The 16,043-nt window shown below is 35.5% G+C and overlaps 1 protein-coding gene across 1 annotated transcript; it reads right to left on the reverse strand.

Moving 5' to 3' along the window:
* LOC121380613 (vesicle transport protein GOT1B-like) lies at nucleotides 1–16,028 on the reverse strand. Its single transcript, XM_041509512.1, has 7 exons — nucleotides 15,881–16,028; nucleotides 11,887–11,978; nucleotides 10,742–10,920; nucleotides 9,441–9,522; nucleotides 7,839–7,871; nucleotides 2,245–2,259; nucleotides 1–261 (listed from the first exon to the last, which is right to left on the reverse strand). Exons 1-6 carry the CDS (start codon nucleotides 15,903–15,905, stop codon nucleotides 2,248–2,250), a joined length of 423 nt encoding a protein of 140 aa, XP_041365446.1. The 5' UTR covers nucleotides 15,906–16,028; the 3' UTR covers nucleotides 1–261; nucleotides 2,245–2,247.
* Between the last annotated feature and the right edge of the window lie 15 nt (nucleotides 16,029–16,043).

Genomic DNA, 16,043 nt, shown 5'->3' on the forward strand with positions numbered 1-16,043 from the left:
TTTTCGAAAGAAAAAAAGTTTATTCATTAAATATTTTAACTACAGATGATAGTATTATTCGAGGTGTTGATGATCACATTTCATTCTCAACAGTTTCACAGACTGCTCATTATAAAGTGTATGGTTGCTGATGTACTGTCAACATTATGATGAGTGTTTCACTTTGATGCCGTCGAGTTATTTTCCGAGCATATAACGGTCAATACATGCATATATATTTTTTTAGGATCGTAGTTTTTCTGTTGCAGGAGGATATGTATTCTGAAAAATAAAAACATGTGTATTCAAGTTAATATGTTATACATGCAGATCGGTTACTATAATAGGTTTTATTTTCTATATTACATACAGACGCACACACAAACTTAATAACACACTGGCTCAGAGGCACATATCCACGCACACGCACGCACACGCACCACACACAGTATATAATTCGTGCAATGCTGATTAGGGACGTACCAAACAATGGGAATACAAGGGGGAAATGGCACCTCATGAAAAATAAAAAAATCCATTTATTATTCCACTTGGGGTTCTTTTTGTCTGCCGGAGACGACCGACCAACTTTTACCAGGCGAGGATTTAGGTGGGGCCCAATTTCCAATTTCAGTTCTAAAGTTTATGTGCACCATCCCAGACAGGAAAGTACACACCATGGCCTTTGATATACCAGTCGTGGTGCACTGGCTGTAACGATAAATAGCACAATGGGTCCACCGATGACGATCGATCCTAGACCGACCGCGCATCAGGTGAGCGCTTTATGATTGTCATTTCTAGTTGCACAAGATCACCTTTTAAATAAGATAATGAAGGACTTACGGTGTTGCAGATTGAAAAGCAAGGAGGTTATTGTGAGTTTTTCATCAAAGATCTCGACAAGGACAGGCGCCACTGTAGCATTAAGCCTGGTTTCCTTGCTATAGTTTACACGTCGCCTTCCGATTCAGATCGACGCAGACCAAAGCAATTGTTTTTTGGAACAGTCTGCGTCGGTCGGCGATTTGCTAGATTTTTACGAAAACCAGATTTTACTTTTATTATGGTTTTTTCCAGAAGATCCAGTACATGACCATTTCTGAAATGTCTCAACCTGCAGCGTGTTCAATGGGACGACTTAGTGACATGGATCGTGAATAATCCCCCCCCCCCCCCCCCCCCCCCCCCCCCCCCCCCCCCCCCCAAGTCCTCAGTATGTTAGATACGTGTTAGTAGGCCAACCGTTTTCAATTCATACTGGCTTTAGTATTTTTAACCATGGGCCGTGGAACAGGGAAGGTACTCAGAAGGCTGGAAATACCTTATTCGAACACCCAAATTTCAAAATGTTCTAGGGGGGAGTATGTCACCGAACACACACACACACACACACACCGAACAGGTTCGGCCCTCACATTTCCATCCTCCGGGCCCTCACACAGACTGCATGCCTCACTTTTGAATACATTTCGCGGGTCCTAGCGGGGTGTAGCGTCAGAAAGAGAGTAGATGCTGTATTAGATCAACCGCTGTAATCCAATTGAACCATGTCCCAATCCAACAGGGTAGGTCCATAAATTGTCATGTCTGATCATGTAGGAAAACGCACTTTACACTTGAAAAAAGTAAAAATAAATCCTAACGGAGGAAAGGGAGGAAGTGTTCCAATGCTATAATAGAATGAATGAATGAATGTTAAACGACACCCAGCACAAAAACAACGCATCGGCCATATGGGTCAGAGGTCAGTGCATAAATATGATTATTTATATTAAAAATAAAGTGTATATAATTATGTAAAACCACAGTGTAAAGAGATGTGTGGGACAAGTACAATACAATAATCACGGTAAGTAAATTTTAAAACTTTATACAGAAATCAAAACATTTTAAAAACTTCAACATAAATTCTGGATGGAATTTAAAAGATTCTAATGTATTTTGGTTTCCAAATATAACTTTTTTTCGTCAGCTTTAGGCGATTACACTCCACCAAAATGTGGCACAGTCAGTTTACACCGGTAATATTCACATTGAGGAGGTTCTTTCTTTAAAATAATTGTTAAAAGTGAATGGCCGATGCGAGCAAGAATGGAAGACACCCCAAAAATAAAATGGCAGTATGAAGTTAGGTCTCTTTCTTGTGGTGTAACTGGTGGCATTACACAAATAAAAGGTGTTATTAATAGTTATGGGTGAGACACTTCGTTAAATCACCACCACCAAAAGAATAACCGTTACCAGAATAACCGAGATACTTACGTGTCAGACTTTGTCCTGTAAGAAGGAAACCAATCCAAATAGAGAAAATAACATCACGGATATTAAAAAAAATAAACAAACATAAGTGTATATTACTTAAACAAAGAAAGCAATTGAAACTAACACATTCTATATATATATATATATATATATATATATATATATATATATATATATATATATATATATATATATATATATACATACATACATACACAAACGGCTGATAGGAACATTATCGCATGGAAACAATTTACAAAGCTCGCTTTTCCTTTTATTTTTACTACATACATTTACAATGTTATAAGACGTGTCGTTAAAATAAACAGGCTTCTTTAATGCGGTTCACGATCTTTAATGACACCCCAACTACGGCTGTTTGGTGTCCAGCATATGGTTAATTAACACACAGAAACCTGCTTCAGCACATGGTCAGCAAGTTATCTTTCATAGCCACCTGTCACGGTTGAGAGATAAGGACTGGGATGTGGAGGTGGACAGCGAAAGAAGTCGAAAGATAGGTGGTGGTAGATCGAAACGAAATGAGATGGAATTCAAAGGAGGTGAAGGAAAGAGGGAAGTGGTATATTTCATAAGCACTTTCTCACACAGTGTGTGAGGCACTGGATGGGACGGGGGAACTTTATTCGAATGGTGTATCCACTGGAATATTTCACATTTGATAAAGTGTTCTACACAAACAGAATGTTAACTAACGGCCGTGATGTTTGGTATCCTGCTTGTAGAAAATTGGATGCAGACGATTATCCAATGCAATCTACGTTCTATATATATAGAACGTAGATTGCATTGGATAATCGTCTGCATCTTCCATGACCAACTGTCACAATTAACATATGTGATTAATAATTTTAAAATGTTGATTAAACATTGTGACGAGACAACCGCACAAGGTGAGTCCAGCCAAACCGCCACCCCACCCACAGTGCGGGTGGGATGCAACGGATGTTGAGCGCTCATCAGAAGTTAATTGTTTGTACGATCAACCTCCCTTTGACGGGCCTGTCATTGTCGCCCCTTCCCAGTACCACATCGTGGCAATTGTTGAGATATGTCTCGACCAAATACATCAAACGGGATATTCAATTTGTCCACAAGGATGCAGAGGTGGATCTTGGACATGCAGGAGAGTTGTCCCCTCCCGTAAAATATTCAAGTGCCTCCAGTTTCCCTTAATTTCTTTCCTCAGTGGGATGCCCTTTGGAAAGTTGGTTCATGTGTGACCTTTTCCAGTTACCACACCCACACTCAAAATATTTCCTGGATCCGCCTCTGTTATGGGGCACACTGTATTCGCACACGATACCAACAGTTGCAGAACAAAAATTGTGAGATGTAAAAATGGTTTTGTCTCGCCCATATAAACTGAACGTAGTTCAAGCCTGGAGATTTTGCAAGTCTGGTGTTCATATATTTACTACTATTTTTTGGCTAAACATTGGTCCGGCGTGACTGTGATGATTTCAATGTTCCGTCCATCAATAATAGGATCGAATTCCAAGAACAAATATGCACCAACATTTATTATATTTATTGCATATATACATAATAACAGTTTCTGTACATAATATGGCAGAAGACACGGACACTCTTCAAAGACAAACAAATACACTGAAAGGCAATCGTATTTACAAATGACTGTAGGCTACAAAGACTACCCAACATGTAGAACAAAGATTTGGCATCCTTAGGAACATGTTAGTAGCACAAACTGGTAACAAACATCACTTATATTCCCTGTTGGAATGAAACCTTGCAAACGTCCATATTTGGTCCATTTTTGTTTTGAAAAGAAACAAGTTCGAGGTGTATTTTATGGTAGGGGTTTGGGTTTTGTGGCATGGAGAAGAAATTAAAACATTTTGGCTGATAAAAGTGTGAAATTTACTTCTGAACAAGGTTCTTTGGTTTTTGTTTGGTTGTCGTTAGCCTTTATGAACAAATGTATACGAAAAATAAGTTTGAAATCGAACACATCACCGAGGGAATGATTTTGGCGCTGGGTTTTTTCTTTTGTTTTGTTATTATTGTTGTTGTTGTTCTTTGCAAACTTAAACATTAGTAATATTCTTTACAACAACAAACCCCTTTCGAAACTTCCTGGTGATGTCGATGTTTATAAAATTGCCGTCTATGAAACATTAGACGCTTACACCGAGATGGTTAGCAACCATGTTTTATAGTACATAATATAATTCCGATACAAAACGTTGCTAACAATTAACTCTTGAAAATAAGAAATATTTATCAAATAGTTTTCGTGAAATAGTTTTCGTGAAATAGCTGTTCTCCCAGAATAATGTCAATATCGTTAATACAGGTACTAGTTAGTGTTTCTTCGTAACAGACGATTTCAATAGTTTGCCACTTAATTAATGATCCACATATTTTAGACATCGCCGTAAAAAACAAACAGGAAAGTAATTAACTGATTTTCTATTACTTAGATTATGAGGACCCATTTAAGATATTACCCTATTGCTATCATACAAATTCAAATGCTAAATGCCAAGGGTAGCTAAAATTACTCTCGGGGGGGGGGGGGGGGGCAATGGGGAGCGACAGTGATAGCTCCTCTTAAACGTCGAGGACTATTTGGATTAGAGGTCGAGTAACCATCGGATATACAAGTCAAAAGATCCACCACCCGTCCATCCACTCACACACGGACACTCTCTTACCCAGACATTGAACTGACTCAGGCACTCAAACAGGACAGTAGGAATAATTTTGAAGTACGTGCAAGGACATACATTCCCAAGAAATTTATATCTCTGGATAGCCTCATGCGCCATTTCCTAAGACCTGAAGGACACAATAGTTTTGGAGAGCCATTTTTATTTTCAAAAGTTAATTTTGTGGTCTTTAAATGGGGTGTGCCTACTCACCCCGTTTCTAAAGGCCTGTGCATCACTTTGTGTTATACGATAAGGTGGCGAGATGGAGCTTTAAATATGAAATAAACTGGAAAGTGTAGCCCATTAACCATATATGTACATTTTATATTAATGATCTTTAATCTAGTTTTCCCTTCTGAGAGAGAGAAAGTTCCAGAATTACCGTGGTTCACATACTCATGAAAAATGATCTTTAAAAATAACCAAATCACCCTCACACATACACACAGAAATAGAAAAAAATACAAACAGTAAAAAGAACAAACAAAATATATAAAAAATTCTCTCGACCCAGTGATGCATTACCATATGTTTGGTACTTAACAGGTACCGATCAAACAATATGCTACGGTGTCACTAAACAGGAATTTCTTTTTAATTGTTGCTAAAACAAACCAACCAAAAAAAAAAACAAAGAGTAATATTTCAACTGTGAATGATCTAACAAAGAACTAATAACAAAACACAGAGGTTCTTATTTTTATATTAGCTTAACTCTTTGCTTAATGCTGCCCAGAAAAAACCCACTAGCATTGGCCACTTCCAAATTTATTACAAATATTTTGGGTGGGTTTTACTGAATTTTTAGGGGTTTTTTAAATTGAATTTCATAATAGCATATTCAACAAAAGTTCATGTATCAAGACTATTCATTGAATTTTATGCATGTAATGTACAACAAACAAAATTCCCATTATAGTCTTGTGTACCTGTAGTTTATGGCAGAGTATTTAAAATAAAATAAAAACTTCAACCATCATCAACACACACAGCTTGAAAAACTCAATTGCACCAAAAAAACATTGTAATAGCGCTAAAGTGAATCCAGTCTTTGTGACTAAAGCCCGGTTTCAACCATGACTCGGCATTCAAGGGAAATCTAAAGCACTAGGAATGCAAATAAGAAATTGAAGACAGGTTTTGCCGAATTATAAAAAAAGTGTGGCTAACATTATTTTCGGTTCATACTTCCATGAACTAAAACATGAAAGTGGTCGATTTTTATTTGAATCAGGAAATCATGGTTGAAATGTAAACTAGAAATCAGGCCTAAGACTGTGGACTTAAAAAACTGCACATTACAGTCCTTATGCTTTAACACAAGCAATTGCAAAAAACTGCTGGTCTCATCACACACTGATATCGCTACTTTATTTTACTTAATATTTCTGTGAATTTGATACAGAGAAATTGCTCTCCTACATAATTTTAGGAGAGCAATTTATTGCCTAGATTTTCTAGAAGTATTGTCACCTAAAATGCAGTTTCTGCATTCCACTAGTCCACTATTTAAAGACACTCAACCCTCAAGATAACAACGGTCTTTAAGAATTCCATTGCTTGACTTTCCAGTTACACATCCAATCCTATTTTTAAACTGCCGAACTTAATCTTTCCTTAAATGATTACCACGAAAATTATGCTAAACAATTTGGTATCATGGTGATCAATTTACCATGTATAAACTCAGCCACTGAACTTGGGAGGATGGGTTTAGAATACTAAAACAACTGTAAAAATGGAGTGATGTTAACATTTTGGGATTGCATCACATAATGTCACACTCGTAATCATGTATGAAATCCTGCTAAATTTGCAGACAGAAAATAGTGTTCCCAAATTACATACAGGGGTGGGAATTGGTGAACTGTAAAAAAGAGGAAATCTAGAGGGGTCCTGGAAATTCTCGAAATCCTAGGTTAAAACCTGTGCTACCTAACACATTTTGGAGGAAAGGATGATTAAAATGCGAGGAAACGCAATGTTCCATGAGAGAAAAACAGCTGATCCGAGGAGAATCCCCACCCCTGTACATATTGTTAGTACTTACATGTACCTACATGTACTTACTCTATTTCTTCTCAATATGTAACAGAAAACAATCAATTTCTTAAGGTTCAACCTAACGAGAGCTGTGGTACAACCGGCCACAAGATTGGCACTCGGCAAGGCTGATAACCAGGTATAACAAGAACTGGGATGTCCAGTTGGATGAAAAAGAAATTGTTAGACAAGAAGGAATAAAGGGCACCAATGGTGGTCTCAAGGGTGAGACAGGAAGGCTTGGATAGAGAATAGAAGTTGTTGTTTTTTAAAGAGAACACTTGACTGATGTCCATACCAAAAGTCCTGCAGTGATACACTGGTAACACAAACAAATCCATTAGCTAGACAAGTGCAAGGCAGAAGATGTCAGCTACACTACAAGCATGGCCATAACAGGATGTCGGAACCCAAAAAAAGCACACAAACACAAAAAGCAATCTTTAGTTAAGAAGTGACTTTTTAGTTCAGTAGTGCTCTTTTTGGTTTAGATGGGAGAAAAATCCTACGTTACTGTTCCCCCGACTCTTTTCTAAGTCTCCTGCCCCTTACTTATTAGACATGTACATGCAGGCTAGCTACACTGGGCCTAATTTACAAAGCCTGTTCATGTCTTAGACACGTGTAACTACATATATATTTACAATGCTTGAACACCTGAGTTTAAGAAAAACAGGCTCCGTAAATTTGGCCCATGGGTTTGTAATGAACGATGTTCAGGACGGACGGACGGACTCCTAGCTTAATGAGGCACTACACCTGTCTGCACCACAAAATGCTGTCGAATGTTTTGTTCTATAATTGATCAGTCATGAGCATGTTTAGTTCCACAAAGATGTCTAATTGTTATACCATTGAATTAGACTCTCCCACTTTGTCCGCTACCTGAAATAAATAAACGAAAAAACAAACTGAAGCACTGTGCAGAACATTTTATAATTACTACACAATAATATTAAATATACTGACATCCAAAAGAAACTATATACATAAAATTTGAATAATTTGATAAATATTGTTGCTAACTGAAGATTCAATTTAGCAACCACCTTACACGTATCACAAGGTGCCAGGGCTCGAAACGACCTGTGGCCAACTCACCAAATGTGATCAATGTCCCATTTGGGTGACTTAAATATTAAAAATAATGACATTAATTGCCAAAATAATATTATTTGGGCGATCTTCATAAGAGCTGTAACACATGAGCCACTATTAATATTTGTATTGTATATATTTATTCCACATTAAAATCTTGCTTGTGGTTCATGGTTCACTTACCATAATTTGACAACATCCATTATTATTTTTTGGGCCACCATATTTTTTGGCGAGTTTCGAGCCCTGAAGTGCATTCATTGTGATATTAAGATGTCGAGCTTCACGATACTTTAATATCGCACTGTACCATTTGTTATTTTTCTATAATACAATTTCAAGCCTTGTAGTTTCTTTTGGACGTCAGTATATCTTGTCAGGAATGTTATTCACCAACAACATCAACAGCATTGTATAAAATACATTACATTGCATCAAGACCTGTACACTGCAGTTATAATAACAAAGAAACTGACGTTTTTCACATTATATCCTTTTTAAAGCTAAAACAAAATTGGTGTAAACTCTCATTAAAGTCAGCTCTATACTATTATAGTATTAATTAGCGTTGTTGTTATACAAAGTAAACCAGCATTCTGAGAGTACTGCTAAAGCAATACATGCCCTCAACCGGAACAACACATTTTCATATATGGTTAAATCTTCATGAAAATCAAACTTGGTCTGTAATAGTACATGATAAAGCTGTATACATTTCAGCTCAATAGTTCGAGGCATTGTGGAAAAAAAATCAGAATGTTTTGGGGGTTTTATCTTCTAAGTTCAAGAGCCATAAATGTGACAAAAATGGGTAATACGCCATGAAAGTCAAACTTGATGTGTAATAGTATATGATAAAGATATTTACAAGACATTGTGAAAAAGCATCAGGAAAACTATATGTGTGGGACAGACAGACTGACAGAAATGAAATCTATAGTCCCTTCAATTTGCATAAGCATATGAGACAGTCCCAGTCCCAGAGAAAATCCTCAAATTTGGGCAAAAACAATAGAGAAATTCGGACAAAATGAGCTGCCCTGAACACGTTTCACCATATTTTTTTTCATTATTCTACCAACAATATTACCAGTAATCATGTAAAAATGTGTGGCAATTTGTTTGCAATCCTACATAGCTGTTTTAATATGAATAAACACTGTAATCTAGATTCAAGCACTTCTGTTTAATTCAGGCAAAAATCAGCCTACCCACTCCCCCCTTATAAAAATGGGAGCCTGTACATTTATGTCCATTTGGATTGGTAGAGAACTGAAAAAACCCCCACATACACACATTTAACAAGTACTAAGTACATGTATAACATGGGGGCGTTCTTTTGTACGAGATACTCACAGTGCGTATTCCAGGTAAATTCAATATTGTGCCCACAACAGGTACTCGTCTCAGGAAATTCACTGCTACTGGGAAAAACCCACTGAAAAACAAATCAACCAACAAATTAAATTTGATCTCAACAATATAAGCCAATGTAACATACATAATTTAATTTTGAGACATACATTATACAGATCTAGTCCTGTTTTGTTCCTTTATAGTCTTTGTAACTTTTGATGAGTCAAATCTGATGTCTTTCTAAAAGGCATTTTCTTAACCTTTCTGAGAATTTTAAAGTATTTTTCTGTGTTTATCACACACACACATACAATGTGTTGATATTAACTGTTGATCTTTAATGGATTATTCAAAAAAAAAATTATATATATATATACACAGTGGACTAAAGCGGACTCACTTCGTACCGTCAAAATAGTCTGGTTTACATAGAGGACCGGTTTAGACAGAGTTCATCCAGAGTTATGGTTCTTGAATGATCGACAACTCGCGATCAACAATGACATTTGAACCCATGGATGGTTGGGAAACACTGACATGCAAGCCAGACTTGCAATCGATATAAAAAATATACCTAAAGGGACATTCCTGAATATTTGCTGCAATTTTTAAGATGTTATCCACTAACAGAGACTTTTTAACGATTGTAATTACACGTGTTTCTGTTCGTTCTAATATTTGTACTAGGTTAAATTTCATTTTATTTCCTAAAACATTATTTATTCGTACGTACGAAATTATTTGAATACAAAATCCAGATCTAACGGCCTACCACAATAAGAGTAAACTTCACACGAGTGTGATTACATTTTGTATTTGATCTTGCGACGGCGTCCTGATTACTCGGCAAGTGAAGATCATTGTTCAACTAATTAAGCAGCCCGTCGTTCAGTCAAATCCCAATCCGGTGTAGACAGAGGTAATTAATGCATGAACGGTTCTTTCATTCTTGATTTTTGATCCGGAGTCCGGAGTAGACAGAGTACGGATTAGGCAGATATTTATACCTAAGAAATAAACAGTAGCTGGACGGGGCTTTAGAAATGGACCGGTTTACGCAGAGATCCGGATTACACAGTCCACTGTATATATATATATATATATATATATATATATATATATATATATATATATATATTATTAAATTTTTATTTCCTATGACTTGCATGACCATTTTCGAAATTCCAGGCCTGAAAAATTATATTTTCAAATTCCACTATTACTCAAGATTTTCATGACCCACATGAACCCCATAATGGTCACTGAGCAATCTAGTCATAAATACACTAACAGGCACTTACCTGAATAAAAGAAAAAATCCATACATTTCTAGACACATGCCTATAACTGGCCAGCCAATCAGCACGATTATTATTCCTCCAGCGAAGAAACCTGTGGCTTTTATTTTGTGTTTTTGGAAGAAAAACCTGAATGTCCTTTCTAGTCCTATAACAAATGCTAACCCAGAAACAAAGAGTATCTGAAAAGTAATGAAACATTAAAGGTATTAGGTCTGGGCTATCAAAATGCCATTAATCAATCATCATATTGAATTTGGATTAAAGCTGAAGTTGATGAATATATTTCATAATAATAAATTAGTTACTTCCATTTCCTGTAGATTTGATAATAGTTGAATGTGTTGGGAATTAAAACTTATTATAAATTTAAAATATATATTATTCTTTGCAATATTTATGTTCCTTTACGGTACATGTATTTATATAACAGAAATATTTTATAATGGAAATTATAGTATAATTCTTAGACATACATAATTCATTGGGATTTACTTTCATATTTACTTGATACAGTATATTTGGTATATATGCATGTATATAATTCTTGTGTTATTTTCCTGCTTACAAAGTAAATCTTTCAGTGTTTAAGTTTATTACTGAATAAAGACAATAAAGAATCAGGGCTAGCTCTGGCACTTGCCAAATTCACCAATTGCAAATTTCAAAAACAACTGGCAAATTTTATTTTGATTTGGCGAAATAATTTTATGTAATAATTTATATTTTGATACAAAATAACTGGGTTTTTGCCTTTTTTTGAAGTTTAATAGATAATTTTGCGACATTTTCTGCTGATCCAGAGCAAGCCCTGAATACTTTTGACAAATTTGCTTATTTGTTGTCAATTTCAATTTTGAATTATTGAATTAACTAGTGAAATATACTATTTTAATTTTAAGGGGTATCTGGTATAGAGAGCTTATGTTCCTGTACCAGTTGATATTAAAATGGGACTGTTAAAAACCTCTGGTTTTGACCGAATTCAGCATGCAATTCTTAGTTTAGCTTTTATGTGAATTTAAACATTTTCAGATGCCAATTTACAATTGCCTTGTACATGCATGCAAAGTAAGTTTTCCATAAATGTGATAGTAACTACATAATATCAGTGTAAACTGCACAGCATGATAAATCTAATTACTTACATTGCCAATAGCGAGTAAACCCTTGTCAAAGAAAAACAAAATACCAAGAAAGAGGAAAGCTATTCCAAATCCTGCCAAACCAACACCAATTTCTGAAATAAAGAAAACATTTCATCATGTGAATGTACCTATGTGTACCAGTACCTGTATAATATATATTAAGTCATAGAAAGCACCAAATAATTTAGTTTAAATGAAAAAAATTTAAACCCAAAATCAGAGTCCATACATACATGTATCACAGTGTATTGTTATCATGACGTGTTTTGAAGAATTTTCAATAATTTTCGGTGATCATTAACATTGTCTAATTTTATTTTTCAACCAATTTCCCATGATCCCACTCAAACTTGCCATATTTGGATAGTGGTAGAGCTAGTGTTGACTAAAATTACATATTAAAAATAGTAGTTATTGTTTAGAATACATGTATTACTACTATTAATTTTCGGATATCAAATACGTGTTTCCGGTCATCCTAATATTTGTTATATTTGTAGTAGACCTAATTGGACCGAATTACAATCCAATTATTTCATACTTACAAAAAAATATAGGAAATAAAATAAAGTTTTAGGGCTCAGCTTGCATCAAAATTAGCTGTACTAGCAAACAAATAACCAAATTGGATTTTCTTTTTGCCATAAAGAAAATGTTTTTCTTTTAGGAACATAAATTTTACTAGGAATATGATTCTTTAATCAAAGTGCTCTAGTGGTGGTGTAACAAGAAACTTTATTTTTGACTAAACAGGGCTAGCTCTGGGTGAACATAAAGTTTCGCCAAATTATCTATCAAACTTCAAAAATCAGTTATTTTCTAATAAAATATAGTAAAATTATTTCGCCAAATTAAAATTAAATTTGCCAATTGTTTTTAAAATTCACAACTGGCGAATCTGACGACTGCCAGAGCTAGCCCTGCTAAATCTGGAACCACATGACATAAATATCAAGTTAAAACAACACATTCAGTTTGATTATGTCTTTAAAAACACAAGTCAATCACCCTATTTCATCTTTGTATAACAGAGACGCAAGTTAAAACCACAATCAAAACTGCTGTTGTGTGCAACTTTTTAGTGTATTGAAACTTTCACCACGGCAATACATATATATACCCAACTGGTGTATTTAAGATTGGGGCTCAGTTCCTTGTATCTAAAATGATTTTTGCAGTTTAGAACTATTTTGTAAAATCCCAATTTATGATATAACAACATGTAGGCTGCTTAAGCACCACAGACGCTTTTTGGACATGACAAAAATCATAGTAATTTTAGGGAGGCCACCCCGCTATTACAGATTACAACCAGTAAAGTCAGACCAAATGCGTAATCTATTAACTGTAATGAAATTTATGAACATTTTCTATTGACAATCACTTGTAAACAAATGACAGCAATTAGTAAAAGTGAAGGAGAAATACATGCATCTGGTACAGTGAAACCCCACCTAACGACCACCCCAGTATAAAGACCAATATGTTAAAGACAGGAATATTTCCTTATTATTTTATAGTAAAACTACCTTGGTATTAAGACCACCCCGCTATTACGGATTACGACCAGTAAAGTCAGACCAACTGGTTGTTTTTAGAGCATTTGGACCCCACAAATGCGACCACAGCATTTACTTGTCACGTCGCAGACACGACAAACAATAAATAATGCGGTTTAACTAACGACCGCTGGTAGTAAGGGAGCATAGTAGGTCATTACAAGTGCCTCGTAACAATACCAGACGTAGCTACTGAACACTCTCCGAAGTGGTCAGACCAAGTCCACAGCTAAAAGCTGTGGCACAGATAGCCACAAGAGACAAGCACATGTCGCAGTTGGAGAAAGAAGGACTGGGATGTGGAGGTGGATAGCGAAATTAGTTGAAATATAGGAGTTTCCAGATCGGGAAGAAATGAGATGGAATTCAAAGGCGTAAAAGGAAAGGCGACAGTGGGGGGGGGGGGGGGGGGGGAAATTAAAAAATAAATAAAAAACATTTTTAAAAATAATAAAGCGGTAAAATCTTGCTACTTATCCACACTATGGTTAATTGCAAGTATATGGGGTTTTTTCAAGCTAGCAATTAAATAGTCTTATACATGTATATTGATTTAGTTCGAAATACAAAGGTATTACTTTTGAACTAGGAAGTCATAGTTAATTTCTGGAAGGCATGGCGCACAGTCATTTTATTGTATAACCAGCACATACTAATGGGGTTTTTTTTATGAAAACAAATGCTATACCATCATAGTACTTTATTTTTCAACAGAAACTGACAACAAATGTGCAGATTAGCTGCAATCAGTCAAGTGAGACAGAATTCACATGTTTGTATTACCTTTGGGCAGTGGACATCCTAAAACGTCGGGAGAGTGTCATTTGCCCAGACAGCTGTTAATCTTTATTGTGTTATAATTAAAAGTTGAAGTTTGTTTTATTTACACTGGAGCACATTGATTTTTTTTCTTATCATCGGCTATTGGACGTCAAACATACGGTCATTGTGACACTGTTTTTTAGAGGAAACCCGCTGTCGCCACATAGGCTACTCTTTTACAACAGGCAGCAAGGGATCTTTTATTTGTGCTTCCCACAGGCAGGATAGCACAAACCATGGCCTTTGTTGAACCAGTTATGGATCACTGGTCGGTGCAAGTGGTTTACACCTACCCATTGAGCCTTGCGGAGCACTCACTCAGAGTTTGGAGTCAGCATCTGGATTAAAAATCCCATGCCTCGACTGGGATCCGAACCCAGTACCTACCAGCCTGCAGACCAATGGCCTAACTACGATGCCACCGAGGCCGGTGTGTGTAATAATTAACCTTCTGACTACAGCAGGCAACGTCACGCCATCCGACATACTGTACACTGTATACAGTGCATTCCCCAATTCATATTAAGTGATTTATTAACAGGAAATGAAAGACAACTCAGCTTCCTTGTTTTCAGCATGTATTTTCACTTGACAACAATGGGGGCACATCGTGGTCATTTTCAGGGATTGATGGCTGATTGTGACAGCTCAACTGATAATAAATTTGATTGTTTTACCAACAACGAAAATCACCATATATTGGGATATGAATTGTAGTTTGTTGGGGGGTGTTTTTTTTGGGGGGAGGGGTTTAATTCTGGTCAGAAAGCCACTGTTTTTTGGGAATAGTGGACATAAATACTGGACAGCTGGCCACAAATGCCCATAAGTAAACGTGACTTTTTAAAATGTTTGCCTAATTTTAATCAACAATAACTGATCTAAAATATCATAAAAATTAGAAAAATACACAAAAATAATATTTAAAAACCGATTTAAATATGAACTTTATTTTATGTATTTATAAAACATTTAAGTGAATATATGTGAGTAAAAATCATAAACTTGTACCCACTCAACGTGGTTTTTGTCAAAAATTAATCCAGTAGTCTAAAGGTTAAGAAAAGGAACTGGAGCAGGTTTGACACTCGATTATTTGTGCAGTTCAATTTAAATATTAATACACCATCATCGCCAAGTAATTTTATCAGTTTACACATTACTGACGGCAACCGAAAAGGAGAGTGGGACGTAAAATTCACAATCAATATTGTTCCATGATTTATGGCAATGTCACTTGGGAGTTCTTTGCTTAAAAGCAAAATTTTGATTCAAAACATGTCTTGCTTACATTTGGTGATGGTGTCGATTCCATGGGAGTTAAATTATTACCAAATGATTATTATGTGTTTGTTGAGTGGAATTTGTGATAAGAAAATCAAGCACAACCATCTTGTTGACAGAGTATTTTACTTTCAGAATGGAAAGTTATAAATATAAAATAGACAAATAATTTTTAAAATAAATATAAAATACGAAATGTAGCTTTACAGTGACAGTAATATTCGGTCAACATGAACATTCAACATGTGCCATCATCCATGTGGAACATTTGAATGCTTTTGCCAGTTTTGTTTTTTGTTTTATCGTTTATGAACCGATTATTTACTCACTCTGAAAATCAGTAATTTGCATCATCTTGAAAAACTACTAATTATTACTCTTATTAAATCTATAGTAAAATATATAAAACTGAATCAAATCTAACTGTGTTAACTCTAAGAAAACATTTCTGTCACGTTGTCACTTTTTGCATTTTCTCATTTTCTCATTTTT

The sequence above is a fragment of the Gigantopelta aegis genome, chromosome 9 (assembly GCF_016097555.1).
Source record: "Gigantopelta aegis isolate Gae_Host chromosome 9, Gae_host_genome, whole genome shotgun sequence".
NCBI lineage: Eukaryota > Metazoa > Mollusca > Gastropoda > Neomphalida > Peltospiridae > Gigantopelta > Gigantopelta aegis.